Source organism: Gorilla gorilla, chromosome 16, assembly GCF_029281585.2.
Source record: "Gorilla gorilla gorilla isolate KB3781 chromosome 16, NHGRI_mGorGor1-v2.1_pri, whole genome shotgun sequence".
In the NCBI taxonomy this organism is placed as follows: Eukaryota; Metazoa; Chordata; class Mammalia; order Primates; family Hominidae; genus Gorilla; species Gorilla gorilla.
This window is the reverse complement of record NC_073240.2, coordinates 64,264,047-64,283,161: the sequence shown is the minus strand read 5'-3', so window position 1 is coordinate 64,283,161 and position 19,115 is coordinate 64,264,047. Positions and strand designations below refer to the sequence as shown.

Sequence of the window (19,115 nt, the reverse complement as noted above, 5' to 3'; positions counted from 1 at the left end):
AATTAATCTTCATATGGTAAATTGATGTAACATAACAATTCATGAAATTGCTCAATTTTTATCTTTTTTATTAAAAAGTCTAAAATATATTACACAGCATAAAAATTAGAATAGCAGTTTATCATTTGAGGTCAGGCACCTACTGAATTCCTTATTCCCACTGCAGAGTTAATGATATGTGTCCTCCACTAGCAAATGTAATTTCAAAGCTGGCCAAAACTTGTCATCTATATGTTAAGAGATCCAGATACCTACAGAGCCAAAGAAGAGAGGGGCATCTGGTCCTGCTGACTTCCCACACAGAGGCAAATTCTGGTCCACGGGGCTGCCCCCAACCCCCAACTGGCTGTAGCATTTTACTCTATTTTTAAATGGATTCCTTATGCTTTCACCATGAAACGGAAACAACATATAGAAACAATGTGTGTGAAACAACATATTCTCAAAAACTGTAATGCACTAAACAAATTTGTTATCGTTCCTTCTACCACAAATTCAGACTTATTCAGACCTATTTTGGTGAAAAACACCTAATGAAGCTATTATGCCACTCTTGATCTTCATTTTAAATACTGGAACTGGGCTCCTCCTACCTCTAAACGAGGGGAAAGGATAGTGGGAGGAAGGATAAAAACCACTAAAGCCAAAGCAGATTACTAAATCAGAGTCAAAATGGGCCATTTTTGCCTTTGGAAGACCAGACACAAATAGCTTCAAAAAATTATTAGGAGCTCAAATTGTTTCAAAAATAACTTTCCCTATGAAGCTGATCAAACAGAAAATAAAAACAAAAGCCATGAACTACTTAAAAATTCTGACATCTAATATCTTCATTTATTTAATACAGCAAGATCTGATGCAATTCCATGCTGTTGCCAACAACCTGAGTAAGCAAGTCCATGGTTAAACAGTAGTGGCACTTCAAAAGACATGAATCAGGTCATAAATGTAAACACCACTCAACTATTATTTCAAAATAATAGTTGCAAATGTATGCAATATAAGAAAAGACTCGTATATATTTAAGGAAGCACCCCCTCTCACAAGTAAATAAAATAATTAAGAGGTTTAGGGACCTCTTAACATCAAAGACTTTCCTTGGAGAACAATAGGCTTAATATCTGCATTGTACAATTCTCTTCCTCATTCTCTGTGGTTATGTAATAAAGGTTAACACTAAAGTACAAAGTGGAGGGGGAAAAAGTACCACACTTGTACTTACTGGGAAACTCTTTATTCTTTTAAAATCAACAGGACTTATTTTGAAGAAATAGAAAAAAGAAATACAAACTTGGCAAATACGTATACTCTGCCCGAGGGATAATCAATATTTCAGAAAACAGGCACCTGCAAACTCCAAAACCATTAACTATTTCAGTTTTTCTAAATAGCTGTTCTAATTATTTAACCAAAACCAAGAGTCAGAATTTTTTTTTACAATCGATAGAATTTTCAAACATGACCCACATTTTCCCAAAAATCTGTATTATATATTCGAAGAAAAAAACTAGAAATACATATATTTTTTAAATGAGGCTCTAAAAAAACTATATATAAACAAAACATTCAAAGCAAATAAAATGAAACTGACGCATTTAAGCTCTCAGAATTAAATTCTCATGGCACGAATGTTGAGGTCTGGCAGCTACTTCATACACTTAAGGTGAAGTCTGATCCTTCAGTTTTTATAAAGCAATTTCTCCAATGCTAAAGCATCTCACTATTAATATCCAAAATAATTCACATGGAAATAAGAGTTAATCTTAATGAAACCAAAGAACATTTTACTGTGTGCAACTAAAATTAAAATTTGCTCAATCAGCAATTTGTACAATTGTTGCTCCCACAGTCTCTGTATTATACAGTTATTTTTTAAATGCCTAATATCATAGTAGAACATTTTTCTAACATGTCATCCATCGATTATCTCAGGGAAACATTCCAAGTCAGAAATTTGTTTTCTAGAAATTTCAACTTGATATTCAAAAACTTTAATCAAAATATTACTCCAGCATTGTGCAACAAATGTTCAAAACAAAGTAATGAACAATTTAAATCTATTATTTAAAAAAGAAAACCCACCCAGACTGGTGGCTCGTATCTGTAATCCCAGCACTTTGGGAGGCTGAAGTGGAAAGATCACTCAGAGTCAGAAGTTCAAGACCTGGGCAACATCGAGACCCTATCTCTACAAAAAAATTTAAAAATTAGCTGAGCGTGGTGGCACGTGCCTGGAGTCCCAGCTACTTGGGAGGCTGAAGTGGAAGGATCACTTAAGCCCAGGAGTTCCAGGCTGTAATGAGCTATGACTGCACCACTGCACTCCAGACTGGGTGACAGAGTGAGACTCCATTTCCAAAAAATAAATAAATAAGCAAAAATAAAAACCTGAGCTTGGTCATCAAGGACAAAGATTTAAAGAAGGTAAAACAATAACTGTACTTTCTTATAATCAGTTAAATTAAACCTGAGGGAATATGACAGTTAATTTCCAGCCTGCTTTTTCTGGTGATGAGGCAGTACAAGAACAGTACATAAAAATTAAGTGTCTTCAGGGTGGGTGAAGGATAAACAGGCCAACAATTTCTACAAAGAAGGCTGCCTTAAACCCAGCTAGAACAAAGAAAAAATAACAGGAGAAAACTTCTACTCAAGAATGGAAACAGCTCACTCTGATAGAGCTACCAGATTCTAAAGCAGAGTACAAAGTCTCCAAATAAAATCTAGTTGGTTACAATATCTTTGATATAACCTGGCTTATCTTAAAAATAAACTCACAATTCCCTCTTCAAAGGGTCTTATAAAATTATATTAGCCAGTATTAATTGTGAAGCATCTAACTAATGCAAACACTTAAGACAACTGCAAATTTGATTTTTCAATGTCCAAGTTTAATTTCAACAGTTTTCAAAATCTGAAATTGCCTTCCTAAATTCATCTGCATTGTATACATCCATAAAGAGCACACATTGAAAAGATACACTTCCTTGTATCTTAAGAAAGGGGGAGGCCTGGTGCAGTGGCTCACACCTGTAATCCCAGTATTTTGGGAGGCCGAGGCAGGTGGATCACAAGGTCAGGAGTTCAAGACCAGCCTGGCCAACATAGTGAAACCCCGTCTCTACTAAAAACACAAAAATTAGCCAGGCATGGTGGTGGCTGCCTGTAATTCCAACTACTTGGGAGGCTGAAGCAGGAGAATCACTTGAACCTGGGAGTGGAGGTTTCAGTGAGCTGAGATCGTGCCACTGCACTCCAGCCTGGCCAAAGAGTGAGATTCCGAAGAAGAAGAAAGAAGAAAGAAGAAAAAGGAAGAAGGAAGAAGGAAGAAAGAAGAAAGAAGAAGAAAGAAGAAAGAAGAAGAAGAGGAAGAGGATGAGGAAGAAGAAGAAGAGGGGAAATCTGTTTTAAGATCTGCAGTTACTGGCTAGGCACGGTGGCTCACACGTGTAATCCCAGCACTTTGGGAGGCCAAGGCAGGAGGATCACGAGGTCAGGAATTTGAGTGAAACCCTGACTCTACTAAAGATACAAAAAATTAGCCGGGTATAGTGGTGTGTGTCTGTAATCCCAGCCACTAGGAGGCTGAGGCAAAGAATTACTTGAGCCCGAGAGGCGGAGGTTGCAGTGAGACAAGATCGTGCCATCGCACTCCAGCCTGGGGAACAGGGCGAGACTCCATCTCAAAAAAAAAAAAAAAAAAAAGAGATCTGCAGTTACTAGTTTTAGTTTTTATGGTCTAAAGACTATAACTTTTACAGGAAATACAATTGGAAAATCTTAGAATAACTAAATGGAATCAACAAAGTATACTGACTAAAAGCAAAGATTTCAAATAATCTCTGAGCTACCAGAAGCAAATGCAAAATTCTATACCTTAAGAATTCTCTCCTTCCTCCACCCTACAACAAACCACCTCCAAGAAGAATCTTCTCTAACAGAAACAAAATGAAAAAATAAGGGGGGTGGAGAGACTTCAATAACTGAAACCCATTTTAAAAATAACCAAAAGCTAATTGCATTTTATCCATAGCTATAGTGAGGAGACTGGTTTATTATGTCTGAACTAATGCAATATGAATTTCGGCCTATAAAAATATTAGATCTGAGTATAACAAGGTTGACACTTAAAATAGTTGTTTCTTCCAAACTATATCACCAATTCCTTGTTCCAACTTGCCAGCACTTTCAATATTAAATTGGGTGAGGGGGGTAACAAAAGACCAAATTTTAAAATAAGTAATTTTTGAGATGTGGAACTTAAAATATATTTTCATATCAAAAATCTTCAAAGGAATTATTTAAAGTATGTGTTCCAAACATTTTGTATTTTTTAAATTGTCAAGCATTAAGTTACTGAATAACAAAATAAAGACTCTTTTTTTTTTTTTTTTTTTTAAGAAAAAGCAAGCTAAAAGTCTGAACTTTAGAGTTAGAGTTTAAGCTTGGGCTATCTTTAATACTCCCCAAGCATCTTAGGCAACTCGTAACCTTTGTCTCAGTTTCATAATCAATAAAATAGGAAAAACTACAAGGATGCATAATTAATTAAATTAGTCAGGATTAAATGCTAGCAAACTGCTTTGAAGTTACTTTATGTTGTTCTCAGTTATCTTCCTACTCAGTAAAACTAATAGATGAGAAAACATCTGGAATTACTATAATCACATCTGCAGACTCACAGCTGTTAAAAAGAAGATCTCTACAAATTTCTAAGCCAAAGTTCATTCAACGACCCCAAAGATTTTAAGATACAACCACAATGAACAATTTTAGGTGAATTTATTTTCAGTCTCAAGGACACCTATTCTTACCTACATTCTCAAAAGAAACCAGTACACAGAAATCTCAGAGCATCTTGAGGGGTCTTGGCATAAGACAATTCTAGGTAAGATGAACAAGCTGTTACTGTTGTTAATGCTATTCTCAGCATTCTAAACTGTCAATCAAGGTAAGCTTAATCACAAACACACCCTCCAAAAAGTACTAGCCCCTACTGAGAACCCATCAAAGTACTTCCTTCCAAGCCATCTGTCCAGGAAAGCTCTATTAACACACCTAGAATGCAATTGCTCTCCTGTCTAAAGAGGCAATGAATAAACATAAAATATCAAAATATGTTAAACAGCATACCTTTTCCACTTCAAACAATGATAATCTACCGACTAAATCTATTTATTTCAATGCCTTGGTTGAACACAAACCTGTATGTATGTAGGTCAGAGACTGCAGCTTAATCAAAGGAGACTAACATTTTGTTTTCAAACAAGGAAAAATATTAAAAACAAACAAACAAGCTCAAGAAGGGGAGAAAAGCTCAAAAAGAAAAAAAACGAGCAGGTTAGGTTAGGGGAAGTGTATATGTTAATCAGCTCCTGATGGAAGAGGGACTCAAATTTTAAAACAGGAATTTAAATGACTCACTGAGTTACACACTAAATTACTCATTGGTCTACTCACTGAGCTGCAAACACTATAAAAACATAAGTATTTCTAAATCTAGCTTGAAGGATCCAAAATCAATCTTTTATATTCCAGTGGAGAAGGAAATTACATACATTTCAATGAGGAAAAAGGAGGCTGTTACACGAGCCTAAGGCTAATGGTGTACAAGCAAAGAATGAGAATAAATTATTTTGAGGAGAAATAACAGGAAACCACACCAAAGAGTTCGAATTCTTCCCCCAACTCCATCATTTCTTCTGCTTAGACCATGAAGGATGTTCTTTATACACTATTAAGCATATTATTAGGGAAAGAACTTCTCATCAGTGTGTCAAAACTTCTTCACAACAAGTAAATGTTAGGCTCAATCTCTATACTGAAGCTTCTTTAAACAAAACACATACATGGAGCACATTCTAAATTTCACACATTTCACATCCATAAGCAATCATTTAGGGACTCTAGAAATAAGCTGAAATTGCTTTAAGATTCTGGGGGACAGGGTTGGGGAGGAATACTGCAGAAAGACTAGAAAGACATTTGACTTAAGCTTTATAAATACTACCAAAAAAGTTTAAATTCTTCAGAAGGATATATAAAACTCAAATACTAGTTTTTAGAATTAATGTGAAAAAAAGTATCACCTGTCCACTGATTTTTAACTACCCCACCCACATTTACAACTAAATTGTCCACCTGCCCATCTATAAATACAGACTACCAAAAGAACACGAATTCATTGTGATAACAACACTGCAGATGGTCATTTGCTCACAATCCAGCCAACGTTTACTGACTAAAATACTGGGAGTGCGGGCTAGTGAAAGCATTCTGGGGAAAGTTCACTCTGCGTTTATTTTCAACATAAAGACCCTGCCAGACACATCTAAGTGAAAGTTCCTTTATTTATCAGGCAAATATTTACTAATTGCTCTATTAAGTATTAGGCACTTAATAAATACATCATAGAATGTTACTAAAAAGCACTAAAAGCATTTGACCTAATGACAAGGAAATGACTGATTGTATTTAGAAAACTTAGTCCACTGGGCAAACAAGAGTGTTAAATGTAGGTTGTGGAGAAATACGATACAAAATAACCCATTAATCAAGGTTGATTTCTTCTCTTTATCACAACCTGATCAGTCCATTACAAATTTATTACCACTGACAACCAATAATCAACACCTCATCCTACTGAATGGATCTCTTAAAAAAGGGTTTATCTCCAGTATTTTGGGTGGAATTATCTGCAGTTTTTGGTGCAAAATTGCAGAACATTTACTTGATCTACACTTACTTTTCTTGGGTAGAATAATATGAAGGCAAGTGTGTACTGAAAACTTAAAGAGGCACTCTCAACTCATTGAAGAATTAATCAGGGAAAAATTAGCATGCCTATCCTACTAAATATCTCTAATTTAACTGGCTGTTTAACCCAAACCCTCAAGTTCAAATGCTTGGTCCTTGGCTTTCCTTAGTTATCAAAACACTTGCATTCAGGGCATCTTTTTAAACAATTTTTGTTGTTTCCCACTGGTTAAACTCTTTTACCCACAAAAATAAGGAATGCCCAAGCCTCCAGCTTCTGAAAATAACATCTGGTATGTGCACGTAACAAAAAGCTTGAGAGAATGCCCTTTTATTTAAAACTTTTTCATTTAAAACTAGAATCCCTTAAGCAACAATTAGACATAAATCAGCCTTTACGTTATTAGGAGATAGCTATTTTCAACATTTACCTTAAACCACATGCATGTATCTTCTAACTAGTTAGCTTCCTGTCTCTCCCCCAGCTAGATTAGACTGTTAACTTTTTTGGCAGCAAAGAACTACTAGACCCCATGCTCTATTTCCCAGCTAATACATTTCAAAAACCTCAGGTCTCTACAGAAACATAAACGTTGCTAGCCTTAAGGATTTCTCTAATTTTTTAAAGTTATTTTGATATGAGCAGGTATCCTTAACTGTTAACTATAGCTTACATAAGTGGGTTCTCAAAGTGTGGTCCTGGACCCCTGAAAGTTTCCAGGACCCATTCAGGGGGTCCAGAAGGTCAAAACAATTTTCATACATAATATTTAAAATGTTACTTTTGTTTACAGTCATTCTCTCACAAGCATGCAGTGGGGTGTTCCTGAGGCTGCATGATGTGACATCTCAAGAGACTGAATGCAGAAGCAATGTAAGAATCCAGCTGTCTTCTATAAAGCTGAACAAAGAGTTACAAAAACGTAAAATAATGCCATTCTTCCCACTAAATTTTTGTTTTGAAAAACATTTTACATAAACTGTCAATTTATGTTATGGGTAGTGGGTCTATTATTATTTGTAAGCATATTAATAAATACATATTTTAAGTTTTTCTCAGTTTTAATTTCTAATAAACATCATCAACAGATATAAGCTACACGAAGGCTCTTCAGGTGCTCAACAATTTTTAAGAGTGTAAAGGGGTCCTAAGATCAAAAAGTGTAAGAACCACTATCATACACAACTATATAACCCAACACACAGTGCCTTCCATGGATAAGAAGCTCATGTTAATTCTGAAGTATAATTACTTCTTACTTCTTGTAATCTTGTTGAGTTCTGTATCTCCCTGTAAAGCATCGTTCAGCATAAAGCCAGTCTGTTCTAGTCCCCATTTAATGGGCTTTGGATATTTAATTATTCAGAGTCCTCTTTATAAAGATGTTCTGACCTCTAATACCACCTATTACTTGAACAGTGTATACAAGTTTCTCAAAGTTTTCACAAAAAATTACCTTCTTCATCCTAACAGCAACCTGTAAAGTAAATGCAAAGTATTGCCCTTTTCTTTACAGGTTATATAAGGAAACTGATACTCAAAGAAAATAGAACTTTTTGTCCAATTAGGTACTGCTAACTGGTAGAACCTAGAATGTTGTGGCATTTTGCAATTTGCTTGGCTGTCTTACTGTGGTATAATTGCAAACTCGCAAAGAAAATAAGGCAAGGGCATTACTTTTATTGCCCCAGTGCCAAAACAGGGATTTTCCCCTCCTTAATAAGAACATAATCAGATTCAATACCCAGTCACAGTATTAGTCAACACATCGGCTACCCTTTTGGTCCCCTAAGAAAAAAACAAAAATAAAATAAAATCAAGAGTGTGGGAGAAAAAAAATACGACTATATAACACTCCAAGATAATGAGTTAGTTAAGGACTCACAGATTAATCATTGAATCACTGAAACGACAGGCACGCAAGAACAAGATCAAGCTTAATACAATAACGCTAGATTATATCAACAAATGGATGCCAACGGGTTAAGACGGGAGGCCTACATAAAATGGGTTCAATTCAGAGTGTGGACTCACACAAAGTTGCGAAACTCGCTTTATTGGTTCTACAAATCCAAGCAAGTGACTAGACCCAGGCTTGCAAAGCTATATGTCAGACACACTTTGTTGCAAGATGCAAAGATGTCATCCTACCCCTTGAACAGAAATCACCCCACATACTAGTTTATTCTTGTTATCAGCACATCTCGTTATGCTCCATTTTAACTTATTAAGTTCCTCAAGAGATGCTCAATTTCCTGCATCTCTTTTTCACAGTCAGGTGGACTCCCTGACTGACAGAGGCAAGACTGACTCACAAGAGGGCATCTGCCACTTGCACAGTTCTTTTCCATTTTTTAGATGTATGTGCCCAGTGAAGCCATTTTTAAGTTTGATGTGATTTTACCTAGAAAACGCCAGAAGTGTGCTAATTGTCCATGTTGTCTTTCTGTAGTTTACTACAGATGAGCAAGAGTAATCCCACCATTCCCTGTGAGGTAGGCTGTTCCTAGTGTTTACTTTGGTCTTTTTTTTTTCTTCAAATTTCTTTTGGGAAAAAAATTAAGTTACAATTATAGCACCACAGCAATGGCTACAGTTATAGCTAATGTACCACCACCAACCAATTTGTAAAGCAGTGCCATACACCTTAGTTGTTCTATACTCAACATCCCGACAGATTTACGGGTAAAAGCTAATTTACACAAGTTTCTGCATCCTCACAAAAGAACTGCAATACTGCTCTGTGAAACCAATTAACCGTTAATTTTCAAAGGCTTCATGCAGAAAAAGATACCTGACTTTACAAAGGCAAGCAAAGCATCAGACGTCTGAGCGCTCCAGGAAACCGCAGTTATTTCTATTCCTTATCCCAGAGTATATTTTTCTTTGTGGACCTACCGATGTTGTTTCCAAGGACATAATCACTATTTAAGTAGTAAGCTGTCAAAAGTGCTAAGGCATTCTCTAAACTATCTTCCCAGCTTCGGCCCACAATGAGACATGTCACAGCTAAATCATACCATTGCCGTTTTTCTATATTTCTTCAAATGAACTTAAGATTTCTGAAGTGCACAATTCGAATTGTACGCTATTAATATAACCCAAGATACCAGTGACCATCTCAAAGCTAATAAACAAAGACTAGCGGTGGCACCAGGGCCCTACCAGGAAGTAATCAAAGCCGTGTGGCCGGTGCGATCCTAAGAAGTCGCTTAGAGCAGACAATGAGAGGGCACTGGGGCTTCCAAGGGGGCCAGCAGGAGGAGTTAAAACGCTTAAGCTACTCAAAAGCCTTATATAAATCTAGTAAGTGTTTCACAACACAGGAACTGGGAATCCCAACGCATTTTCGGACAACCCAAAAGGTCTGAAAAACAAACTCGAGCAGTCCCCTCCAAAGCAGCTGTTGGCTCAGCCTTCGAGCTTCTCAGCCCGCAGCCTGTTTTCAAACTTCACCATCCCTGACGGATGAAAGACCCCGACCTCCGCCGCCCGAGCTCCGAGCGCCTCTCGGGGTTTCGAGGTGCCCGAGCCTGCGGAGAAGGGAAAGGAAACCCGGGCCGGGTTCGGCAGAGGAGAGGAGCCCCGCGCGCCCCGCAGCCCAGACAAAGCTGCGCCCGGAGAGCGGCGCTCTTCCCGTCCTGTCCGCGGAGAAGCGCGGCGCGGGCCCTGCCACACGTGCGGCCGCCCCTCGGGGGCCGGACACCCGCCCCACAGGCGACCCCGCAACACGGACGGGCACAGCCCCCGGCCACGGCAGGGCGGGGCAAGGGCGCACGCAGCTGGCCAGGGTCCCCGCCCGCCGCTGCCCCCACGCGCTCGAGGCCTCCACGGACTCCCGCCCCTGGCGGCCCTCTCCTTCGCTGGCCCGGCCGTCGGGCCTCGGGAAACAAAGGAGCCGCCGCCGCTCCCGCCCGCGCCCGCCTCATCGCGTACCCTCCCCAGCCCGCCGGGCCCGGCTCGCCCTCGCCCCTCCCCGAGTCCGCGCGCCGGCCGCCTGCGGCCCCTAGACGGCAGGCCCGGCAGAGCCGCGGCCTCGGGTGCGCGGCGGGGCCGGCCCGTGGCCGCACTCACCGCTGCAGCACCAGGACGACGGGGAGCCGTTGGGGAACTTGGCTGAGTCCGGAGCAATGCAGACGCTGGAGCTCAGGTGTGGACACTCCATGGCCACGAGGAGGGCAGCTGGGAGGACTGCGGCTCCAGGACCCGGCGAGGTGGGGGCGGAGGAACTCCGGAGGCTCCGTCTGGTGTCGCTCCTAGCCGGGCGCTCGGCCGACGGCGGCTGCGTCTCGAGCCCTTGCGTCAAAGAAAGCACGGGCTTCCGGACGCCGGGTTTTCTCGCCCGCCGTCTCCCGGCGCCCCGCTCCGTAGAACGTGTAACTCCGACATCCGGGTTCTGCAGCCACCCCTAGACTGGAGGCTTCCGCCTTTCCAGGCCGGCCCCTCCCCGCCCCGCCCCCAAGCAAGCCCCGCCCCCGGGTCCGCCCCCGCCCACCCCGCGGGGTGGGGTGCCGGCGAGCTCCAGCTGGTGGCGCAGAGTCCGGCTGTGTTCCGAAGTGACTTTCCTAGTCACGCCGCTTCCCCGGCCCCGGGAAGGGTGGGGCGCCGAGCAGGGCACCCCGGGCCGTCCGCGGCGTTTCCTGCGGTGGGCGGAGGATACTGAAACTACATGGTGCGGACTACTCGGTGGCTTCGTGGTAAAAATCCGGCCGCTCCGCAAAGTGTAAAGAAGAACATTAAAACCTCTCGGGCAGACAGGCACTGTGGCCCTCATTTTATACACGAAAAAACAAGCTGGGGAGGCCAAGGGCCTGGTCCCGGGGGAGGCGGGCAGCGGGTTTCATGGGTGCCAGGGCAGTCCCGACTTAGCGTTAGGCTCCTTGCGGCAGGTGCGATCCGTAGCCCTTTCTAGGTTCTGAACACGTGGCGTTAGCCAGCCACCTAGATGCTGCGTGGGTGGGCCCGCAGGGGCGCCCATGAACCCGCGTTCAAATCCTGTCACTGTGACTCACCATCTGCGTTACCTCCAGCACATCGTAGGACTTTCAAGCCAGGAAGTTCAAGTGAGATAAACGTAGCCTGGGATTGCTGGGCAAGCTAAACTCCCCATTACCAGGCGATAAGAAGGGAAGGGATCTAGCATTTGTTAGATACCTAAGGTCTCCCAGCCAGGCACTTCCCATACCGCATTTAAGCCTCGCAACACCCTACCAGCTGTTACCATCCCCTTTTTACCGCAGGGGGAAACCGAGTCTGTAACTTGTTAATCTGTATGGAGATTGGATCCCTGACCCTCTGACCTCTTTTTAGTAAGGGATTAGAGAAGAGGGCAAGCCTCAAGGGGCCACTTGGGCCGGCATACCCTGGATCGAGCCTGCGATCTCACTGGGGCACTTGAGGACGTCCGGGGCTATTACAAATATTGCTTCCAAGTTGGGGCTCCTTGTAAAACCCGGCGAAGGAGCCTCGGGGCCAGAAGGCGAGCAGAGGGAGGGGGAAGACTGATGTGGCAATCCTGCGGCCAGAGCGAGAGGAGGAAGGAAGGTCAGGAAATGATTAACCGGGCCGGGCAGTGGTTAGAGCCGGGCACCTCCCCGCAATGCAGTCCTAGAGCAGCCAGGGACGCCCCGTCAATCACTTCTTACTCCTCCCTACCTCCCACGCCACAAGTCGGCCTCTTCCGCATAGACCTCTGCCTAATGGTATCCACCCACCGGGGGCACCTCTGCTCATCCTTTCCCCAGAAGTATTTCTGGGTCCTCAAAGATCTGTCCTTTTCCAAGTGGTATTTGATTGCTGTTAGAGCAAGCCTCGGCCTGGGATTTTTATGGCAGTGATGCGTTGTGGAAAGTGCGTCTGCCTAGGAAGGCAGGCCGGCATGCTTTCAAATCTTAGCTCTGCTGCCTACTTGACGGCCAGGCTTAGCAAGTGTCTCTAGCCGTTCCAAGCCTTTTCTAGATCTGTAAAACTGGAAGAAGAATACTTGTCTCGCAAGGAACATGTGAGAATTCATGAAAATTGCCACCACATACTAGGTGGCCAATAAATTATAACTTTGTATTTGTCTTTACTGACACTGGATGACAGCTGCTTCCCTGGGAAGCGGGAGGAGGAGAAACAATAATATCTGCCCTTGGCTCAAGTTCTTCCACCCATCTCTCCATGTCAACCTATTTGTCTTTAAGGCCTTGCTCCACCAACCTTCTGTTTCGTCTGGACACCCACCCCCACTTAGCATCCATAACCCCTTGTTCGGCCCTGGAGCATGACCTCACTCAGGCCATGCTTCATACTGGTATGTAATATTTCTTCACCCTCTCAGAGACTCCGTTTCCTAATCCCCTAGACTTCAGTTTCAACATCACTTCCTGAGGGAGTCTTTCCCGACCCTTTCCCACCCGCAGGGTACCTCCCAGTGTGTGATGTCCTTGTCTGCCCCAACACCGGCTTTTAAAAACACTTAAAAACAAAAACAAAAAAAGACAGTGTCTCCTATATTGCCCAGGCTGGTCTCAAAATCCTGGGCTGAAGTGATCCTCCCGCCTAGGCCTCCCAAAGTGCTAGGATTACAGGCATGAGTCACCGCGCCCGGCCTAAAAACACTCTTCATGCATGTAATTATTTGTTTAATGTCTCTCTTCCTCTTGTTTGTCCATAAGGTAGCAAACAAGTCTGTCTGGTTTTCTGCTTTATTTCTAACATGCTATGTAAAACATGGAGGATGTCTGATAAGTAAGTGAATACATGAACGAGTGAGTGTGCGGTATGTTAGCCATGTCTACCATGGGCAAGAGCTTAGCAAGTGGCCCAATATTTGCCAATATTTGACCCCTAGAGATGATCTCTAAATTTCCTTTCAGTTCTAGCTTTATGATTTTAACGGGGTCAGGAATGTGAAAGTGCTTTGTAAGGTGTAAGCTATTTCAAGGGAAAAAAAAGTTTCTATTACTGACTTCTCTCCCCAGCTAGAATAAAAACCCTTGGGAGCAGGGGCCCTAATTTAGTCCCGATTGTGATAGTCCCCAGAGGGCAAGCTCTATCAGGCAGTCCAGAGAAGTTGGGCAAAATCAGAGAGGCCCTCCTGGGGCGTTTGCTAGATTTCCCTAAAATAGTGAACTTTCCTGTGTCTTTGAAAGTTTCCATAGTAAGAAAAGAGTGGAGAAAAAGAAACCCGCAGTGAGTAAATGAGTCAAACGGGGGAAGACCATGAGGCACACTGGGAAATCTGCCTTTTCAGTCCCTCGTTTCTTCAGCTGCATTTAATACAACATTCGCGTTTTTATTCTTGGCCCGCATCCCTCTGGCACTGAGGAGCTCTGACTTACATCCCAGGGAGCCCTGATGGTGACGAGCCAGCCTCCAGCCTCCAGCTCCCGTGCTCTTGAGTGCGCTGCTCCCGGGATTCCCCACCCAGCCCTCTGGACATCCGGGGGCGGGGAGGGAGGGTGGTTTCCGCGGCAAAACCTGCCCGAAGCGGCGGGCCTGTTCTAAAAGTTTGCATTTTTCAAAGGGGAGGAATGCAAAATTGCAACCGTACTATCAAATGTTTCTCTCCTAAAGGATAATTGTGTACATACATGGAAGTGGGGTCGGTAGTGAGGGGAGGGCAAGGTCATATATTGCACTTCAGGAAAGGTCTCAGGGTTGCCGCGATTTTCCTAAAACCTTAAACTTAGGACTTTTGGCAGAATTGATGGTCCTTAACCAACAATTACAAGGCAGACCAGGCCCTGGGGAAAACTAGCTCTGACTATCCTCACCCAGGGAAGGCTCATTGTAAACACTGCGAGAGATGGCTTAATTATTAATGTTTACCATAGAGATTGTTCTAGGAGCAACGCCTCCTTGGGAAACCAAAGTTATATCAAGAGGAGGCTTGGTAAGTGTTGGGGGCAGGGAATGGGCCGCTGCCACTCAGAGACTCTTCTGTTGCCTGGTTTAATTTTCCTAGTGACACCTATCTAATATTTCCTTGCATGTTTACTTGCTTATCTATTGTCAGTCTCCATGAGAACAAAGATCTTGCCAGTCCTGTTGGTTGCCTGATTTCCAGCCCCTGGAATACAGCCTGGTAGGTGGCAGGCCCTCAGTAACTATTTGTTGAATGACTAAATAAATGGAGAGGGGTGGGTGTGGGCTCCAACCACCCAGCTCTCACTTCCCCACTCAGGAATACTGGTGGTGTCATTCTCCCCACTACTTTCCATTTACCCCTTTCACATCATCTCCCTGCTGGAATTCTTCAGTGGTTGCCCACCTTTTGGATAAAACCCAAAACCCACTGCTCTCACAGGTACCTGGCCCCTCCCTTTTATTATAACTTTTTTTTTAACTGTTACAGAAGTATTTCAAATAGTCCCCTCATAGAAATTGTGCTTCCTCATACCTCCGTGTCCTCCCCTGTCTCGTCCCCTTCTACTTGGTCTGCTCCTACTCCTTCCCCATGAAGCACATAGCCTCTTCCGGGAAGCCCTCCGTCACTCACCCAAGCACACTTCTCACATGGTGCTGTTATTTTCTGTTCACATTTCAGTCTGTCTTGGGAATAGGTGCTTTGTTGTTTTTTTTCATCTGAGGATTTTCAGCACCTAGTTCAGCAATAGCAGATCTTAAAAAATTTGTCCACTGAATGTTGTTGGAAGTGCTCCTTTTTAAAGTGATTACAGCAATAATTATATGATATGGTCCCCTAAGTATTCAGAGAAAGGACCTCAACTATTTGAGAACAGAAACTTACATGTTATTGGGTCCCAACTAGGTGTCTGATACTGTGGCAACTTGTTGGGACCCAATAAATACTATGGTTTTTATTTCTTCTTTAATCCTTCCCCCCTACCAATGCAAAAAAAAACAAAAAACAAAAACAAAAACCTTGGAGGTGGATATTATCATCTCCATTTTTACTGGTGAGAGAACTAAAGTTCAAAGAATGTTAAATAATTGCACAAATTTACACAATCAGTAACTGGTCTTTTATCAAAAGAGGTAAAGTTTCACCCCTCATGCACATGGTCATGTCAATGATTTTGCAGTATTACACAGGAGAAGCCAAAGTTCCGAATAATGGAGTCACTTAGTGACCACAGGACACAGACAAGCCTCTGAGTAACTGAAGAAAGATTTATGTTCAGTGCCATTGTTGTAATTACCGCATCATCAATATATTGACTTATACTGCTTTTAACGCTTTCCTCTTTATCATTGAAATCTCCTTTTATGTAGGAGATGAGGGGGTTTTCTTGTTTAAAGACCCACTTTGCAGATAAAGCACTGACAGATTAAGCAAAACAGTGTGGCTCTAGCACCAAACAACTTGTATTTATTTATTTATTTATTTTGAGACACGGTCTCTTTCGTCCTGGCTGGAGCAGGATGGGAGCTCACTGCAGCCTTGAACTCCTGGGCTCAAGCTATCCTCCTGCCTCAGCCTCCCAAGAAGCTGGAACCACAGACATGTGCCACCACACCTGGCTAATTAAAAAAAAAAAAATTTGTAGAGATAGGGTCTCACTATATTGCCCAGGTCTCCAGTGGCTCCAGCCTCAGCCTCCTGAGTTGCTGGGATTACAAGCGTGAGCCACCTTGCCTGGCCCCAAACAACTCTTCGATAGTAGATAAGTCACTTCTCTCTGGGCCCCAATCTTTCTTTCCATCTGTAAAATCAGGGGGTTGAACTAAATGACCATTGAGGGCCTTTCCAGAGAGAGAATCCAGCAATCCGGTGATAGTTCACAGTCATCCAGTGACACCAGCAGAGGCAAGACTGCTTTGTATGCTGTGGAAGAGACTGCTGTTTACACCAAATCTGCTTTCTTTTCCTCTTGGTTTCACAACTCGAAATTTCTCGGCTTCCCTTGTAGCTAGGTGTGGCCATTTTAGCCAACGCTGTCTGAGCAGAAATCACAAGAAAGCCTTGGCTGGGGCTGGGCGCAGTGGCTCACGCCTGTAATCTCAGCACTTTGGGAGGCCGAGACGGGCAGATCACAAAGTCAGGAGATGGAGACCATCCTGGCCAACATGGTGAAACCCCGTCTCTAATAAAAATACAAAAATTAGCTGAGTGTGGTGGCGTGCGCCTGTAATCCTAGCTACTTGGGAGGCTGAGGCAGCAGAACAACTTGAACCCAAGAGGTGGAGGTTGCAGTGAGCCGAGATCGCGCCACTGCACTCCAGCCTGGGTGACAGAGTGAGACTCCATCTCAAAAAAAAAAAAAAAAAAAAAAAAGGAACGCCTTGGCTAGGGCTGTGAACAGCTGCCTGTGACAAAAATACTTCAGTGTCCAGTTTTGTTTATCAATAACACATGGAGGAAATAGGAGAAATACATTAGGCCAGGCCTAGAATGAAACAGGTCTTCTAGGCTTGTAGTCTGCCCTTTTTGTGTTCTGTCTTCGAACATTCATTTATTCCGCACATCTTGTCTGTGCTCCTACCATGTGCTAGGCTCTGAAGATTCAGCAGCTCAGTGCTACATGGGTCTTCCATTCTGTTGACATCTCTTTGCCACTATCAAGATGGAAAATGTTGTGGTATCACTTATTTCCCCTTGCTCATTAGTTGCCTGATTAGACATCAGAACCTCTGAGTTTCAGTCAAAGGGCTGTCTAGACTCGGAGCTTTAAGCCTTTTAATTATGAAAATGACATCACCAGTAAAGGGCCTGGCCTGGTGCTTGGCACACAGTAGACCTTCCATAAATGTCCGTTTTCTTGAGACCTTGGCAAAGAGGAGGATTGATGTGGGAGGTGGCGCAGAAGGTTAGATTTTTGTCATTTTAGAGAGATCTGAGCTAGATCATTCATTCAACAAATATCACTGTTGCACTAGGCTTTGAGATAGAAGAGTGTGCAACGCACAGATTAAGCCTCAAAGGGATGAGGCAAGGTATAAGAGAAACAGACTAGCAAACAGGCAATTGCAACACAGTGTGACAAGTGCTAGAAGGGGAAGTACAGGATGTTTCTTAGCCACAAACAAGGGGCAGCTAACCCAGGCTGGTGAGTGGGGGTGGGGGAAGCATCAAGCAAGGCTTCCTGGAGGAAGTAGCATATGACCTGAGACTTGGCGGAGACCTAGGCATTAGGAAGGTGAAGTATGGGGAAGGAGTGGGGAAGGGTGCATAGTGTCCCAGGCACACGGAACAGTATCTACAAAAGCTCAAAGGGGCTCAGAGAGGATTGAAACTGATAGTCTGGCTGGAGAGTCATGTACAAGGGGATGGAAGGCTGAGAGATGAGGCTGGCAAGGTAAGATGATGAAGGGCTGCTAAAGGGTTGTCACAGAGAACTGTGAGTAGAGGATTCTGGATCCCAGGGCCCTGGCATCTTTCAGGGTTGCATTTTTTCAGGTCCTGGGAGAGGGGATAAGGGGGCAAAGATACAGAAAGAAAGGGGAGACAGAGTAAAGAAACAAACTAACAATTACTAAAAATCTATAAGATGTTCATAGCCTGGGCAACATGGCAAAACCCATCTCTACAAAAAATACAAAAATTCATCAGGTGTGGTGGTGCACGCCTGTAGTCCCAGCTACTTGGGAGGCTGAGGTGGGAGGATCGCTTGAGCCCAGGAGGTCGAGGCTGCAGTGAGCTGTGATTGTACTGCTGCACTCCAGCCTGGGTGACAGAGCGAGACTCTGTCTTAAAAAAAAAAAAAAAAATTTGACTGTATTAGTCATCTGAGAAATGCAAATAAAAACCACAGCGCCTACCTGGCTAGAAACAAATAGACAGGGGTTAGAATGGAGATGTGACTCTCAGCCTCACGCATACCTTATTATTACCAGATCTCTCCCAGACTATGTCCCAGAGGAGTTTACAACCCACTGAGAAGGAGAGACTCATAGACTTTAAGAAGTGAATTGTGATGGGAAGAAGAATCCAAGGCTTAGGGAACCTCCACCTCTGTCTTCCCCTCTTCCTTCCTAACCCTAATCTGCAGTGTCCATTCTTCTATCCAGAATATTCAGCTGACCAGAAAATGAATTTCCCAAACATCCAGAACATAGATTTTCATAGTCCCAGACCTTTCCATGAGGTGCTTGATGCATTGGAAAAAAGTGGGGCTTTGAGTCAAATATCAAGCAGGCTGGAGTCCTGCTTCTACCACTGATCTTGGGCCAGCAGCCTGACCTCTTCTGAGCCTCCATTTCTGAAATGGGAATAACATTAGCTGATTCCAAAATGGTGACATCCCTACTTTATATCCCTCAGCCAGATACTTAATGTTTGGAAAGAGAGAGCAAGGATTTCTATGTTATGATCAGCACCACTTTCTGAAGTTGCTTTTGTGCATTTATGTAATCACACCACAGGTTATAAGCATATTTTATAATTAAGTCATTGAGAAAGCTCTGTGCT

At 43.1% G+C, this 19,115-nt stretch overlaps 1 protein-coding gene across 4 annotated transcripts in view; it reads right to left on the bottom strand.

Annotated features, from left to right (window-relative positions):
- The window catches only part of USP3 (ubiquitin specific peptidase 3), a 93,159-nt gene extending 78,875 nt beyond the window's left edge, over positions 1–14,284 (bottom strand). The window contains exon 1 of one of the 4 annotated variants that reach the window (XM_055362538.2): positions 14,083–14,284. Coding sequence is in view for 1 of the 4 variants with exons in the window: in XM_019010755.4 (XP_018866300.1) it covers positions 10,832–10,922 (91 nt within the window). In the remaining 3 variants the exon portion in view is untranslated. Of the gene's footprint in view, positions 1–9,922; positions 10,506–10,831; positions 11,222–14,082 lie in introns of those variants that run through there. The other 3 variants (XM_063698587.1, XM_019010755.4, XM_063698586.1) reach the window with 3 other exon arrangements.
- Positions 14,285–19,115: the final 4,831 nt, after the last annotated feature.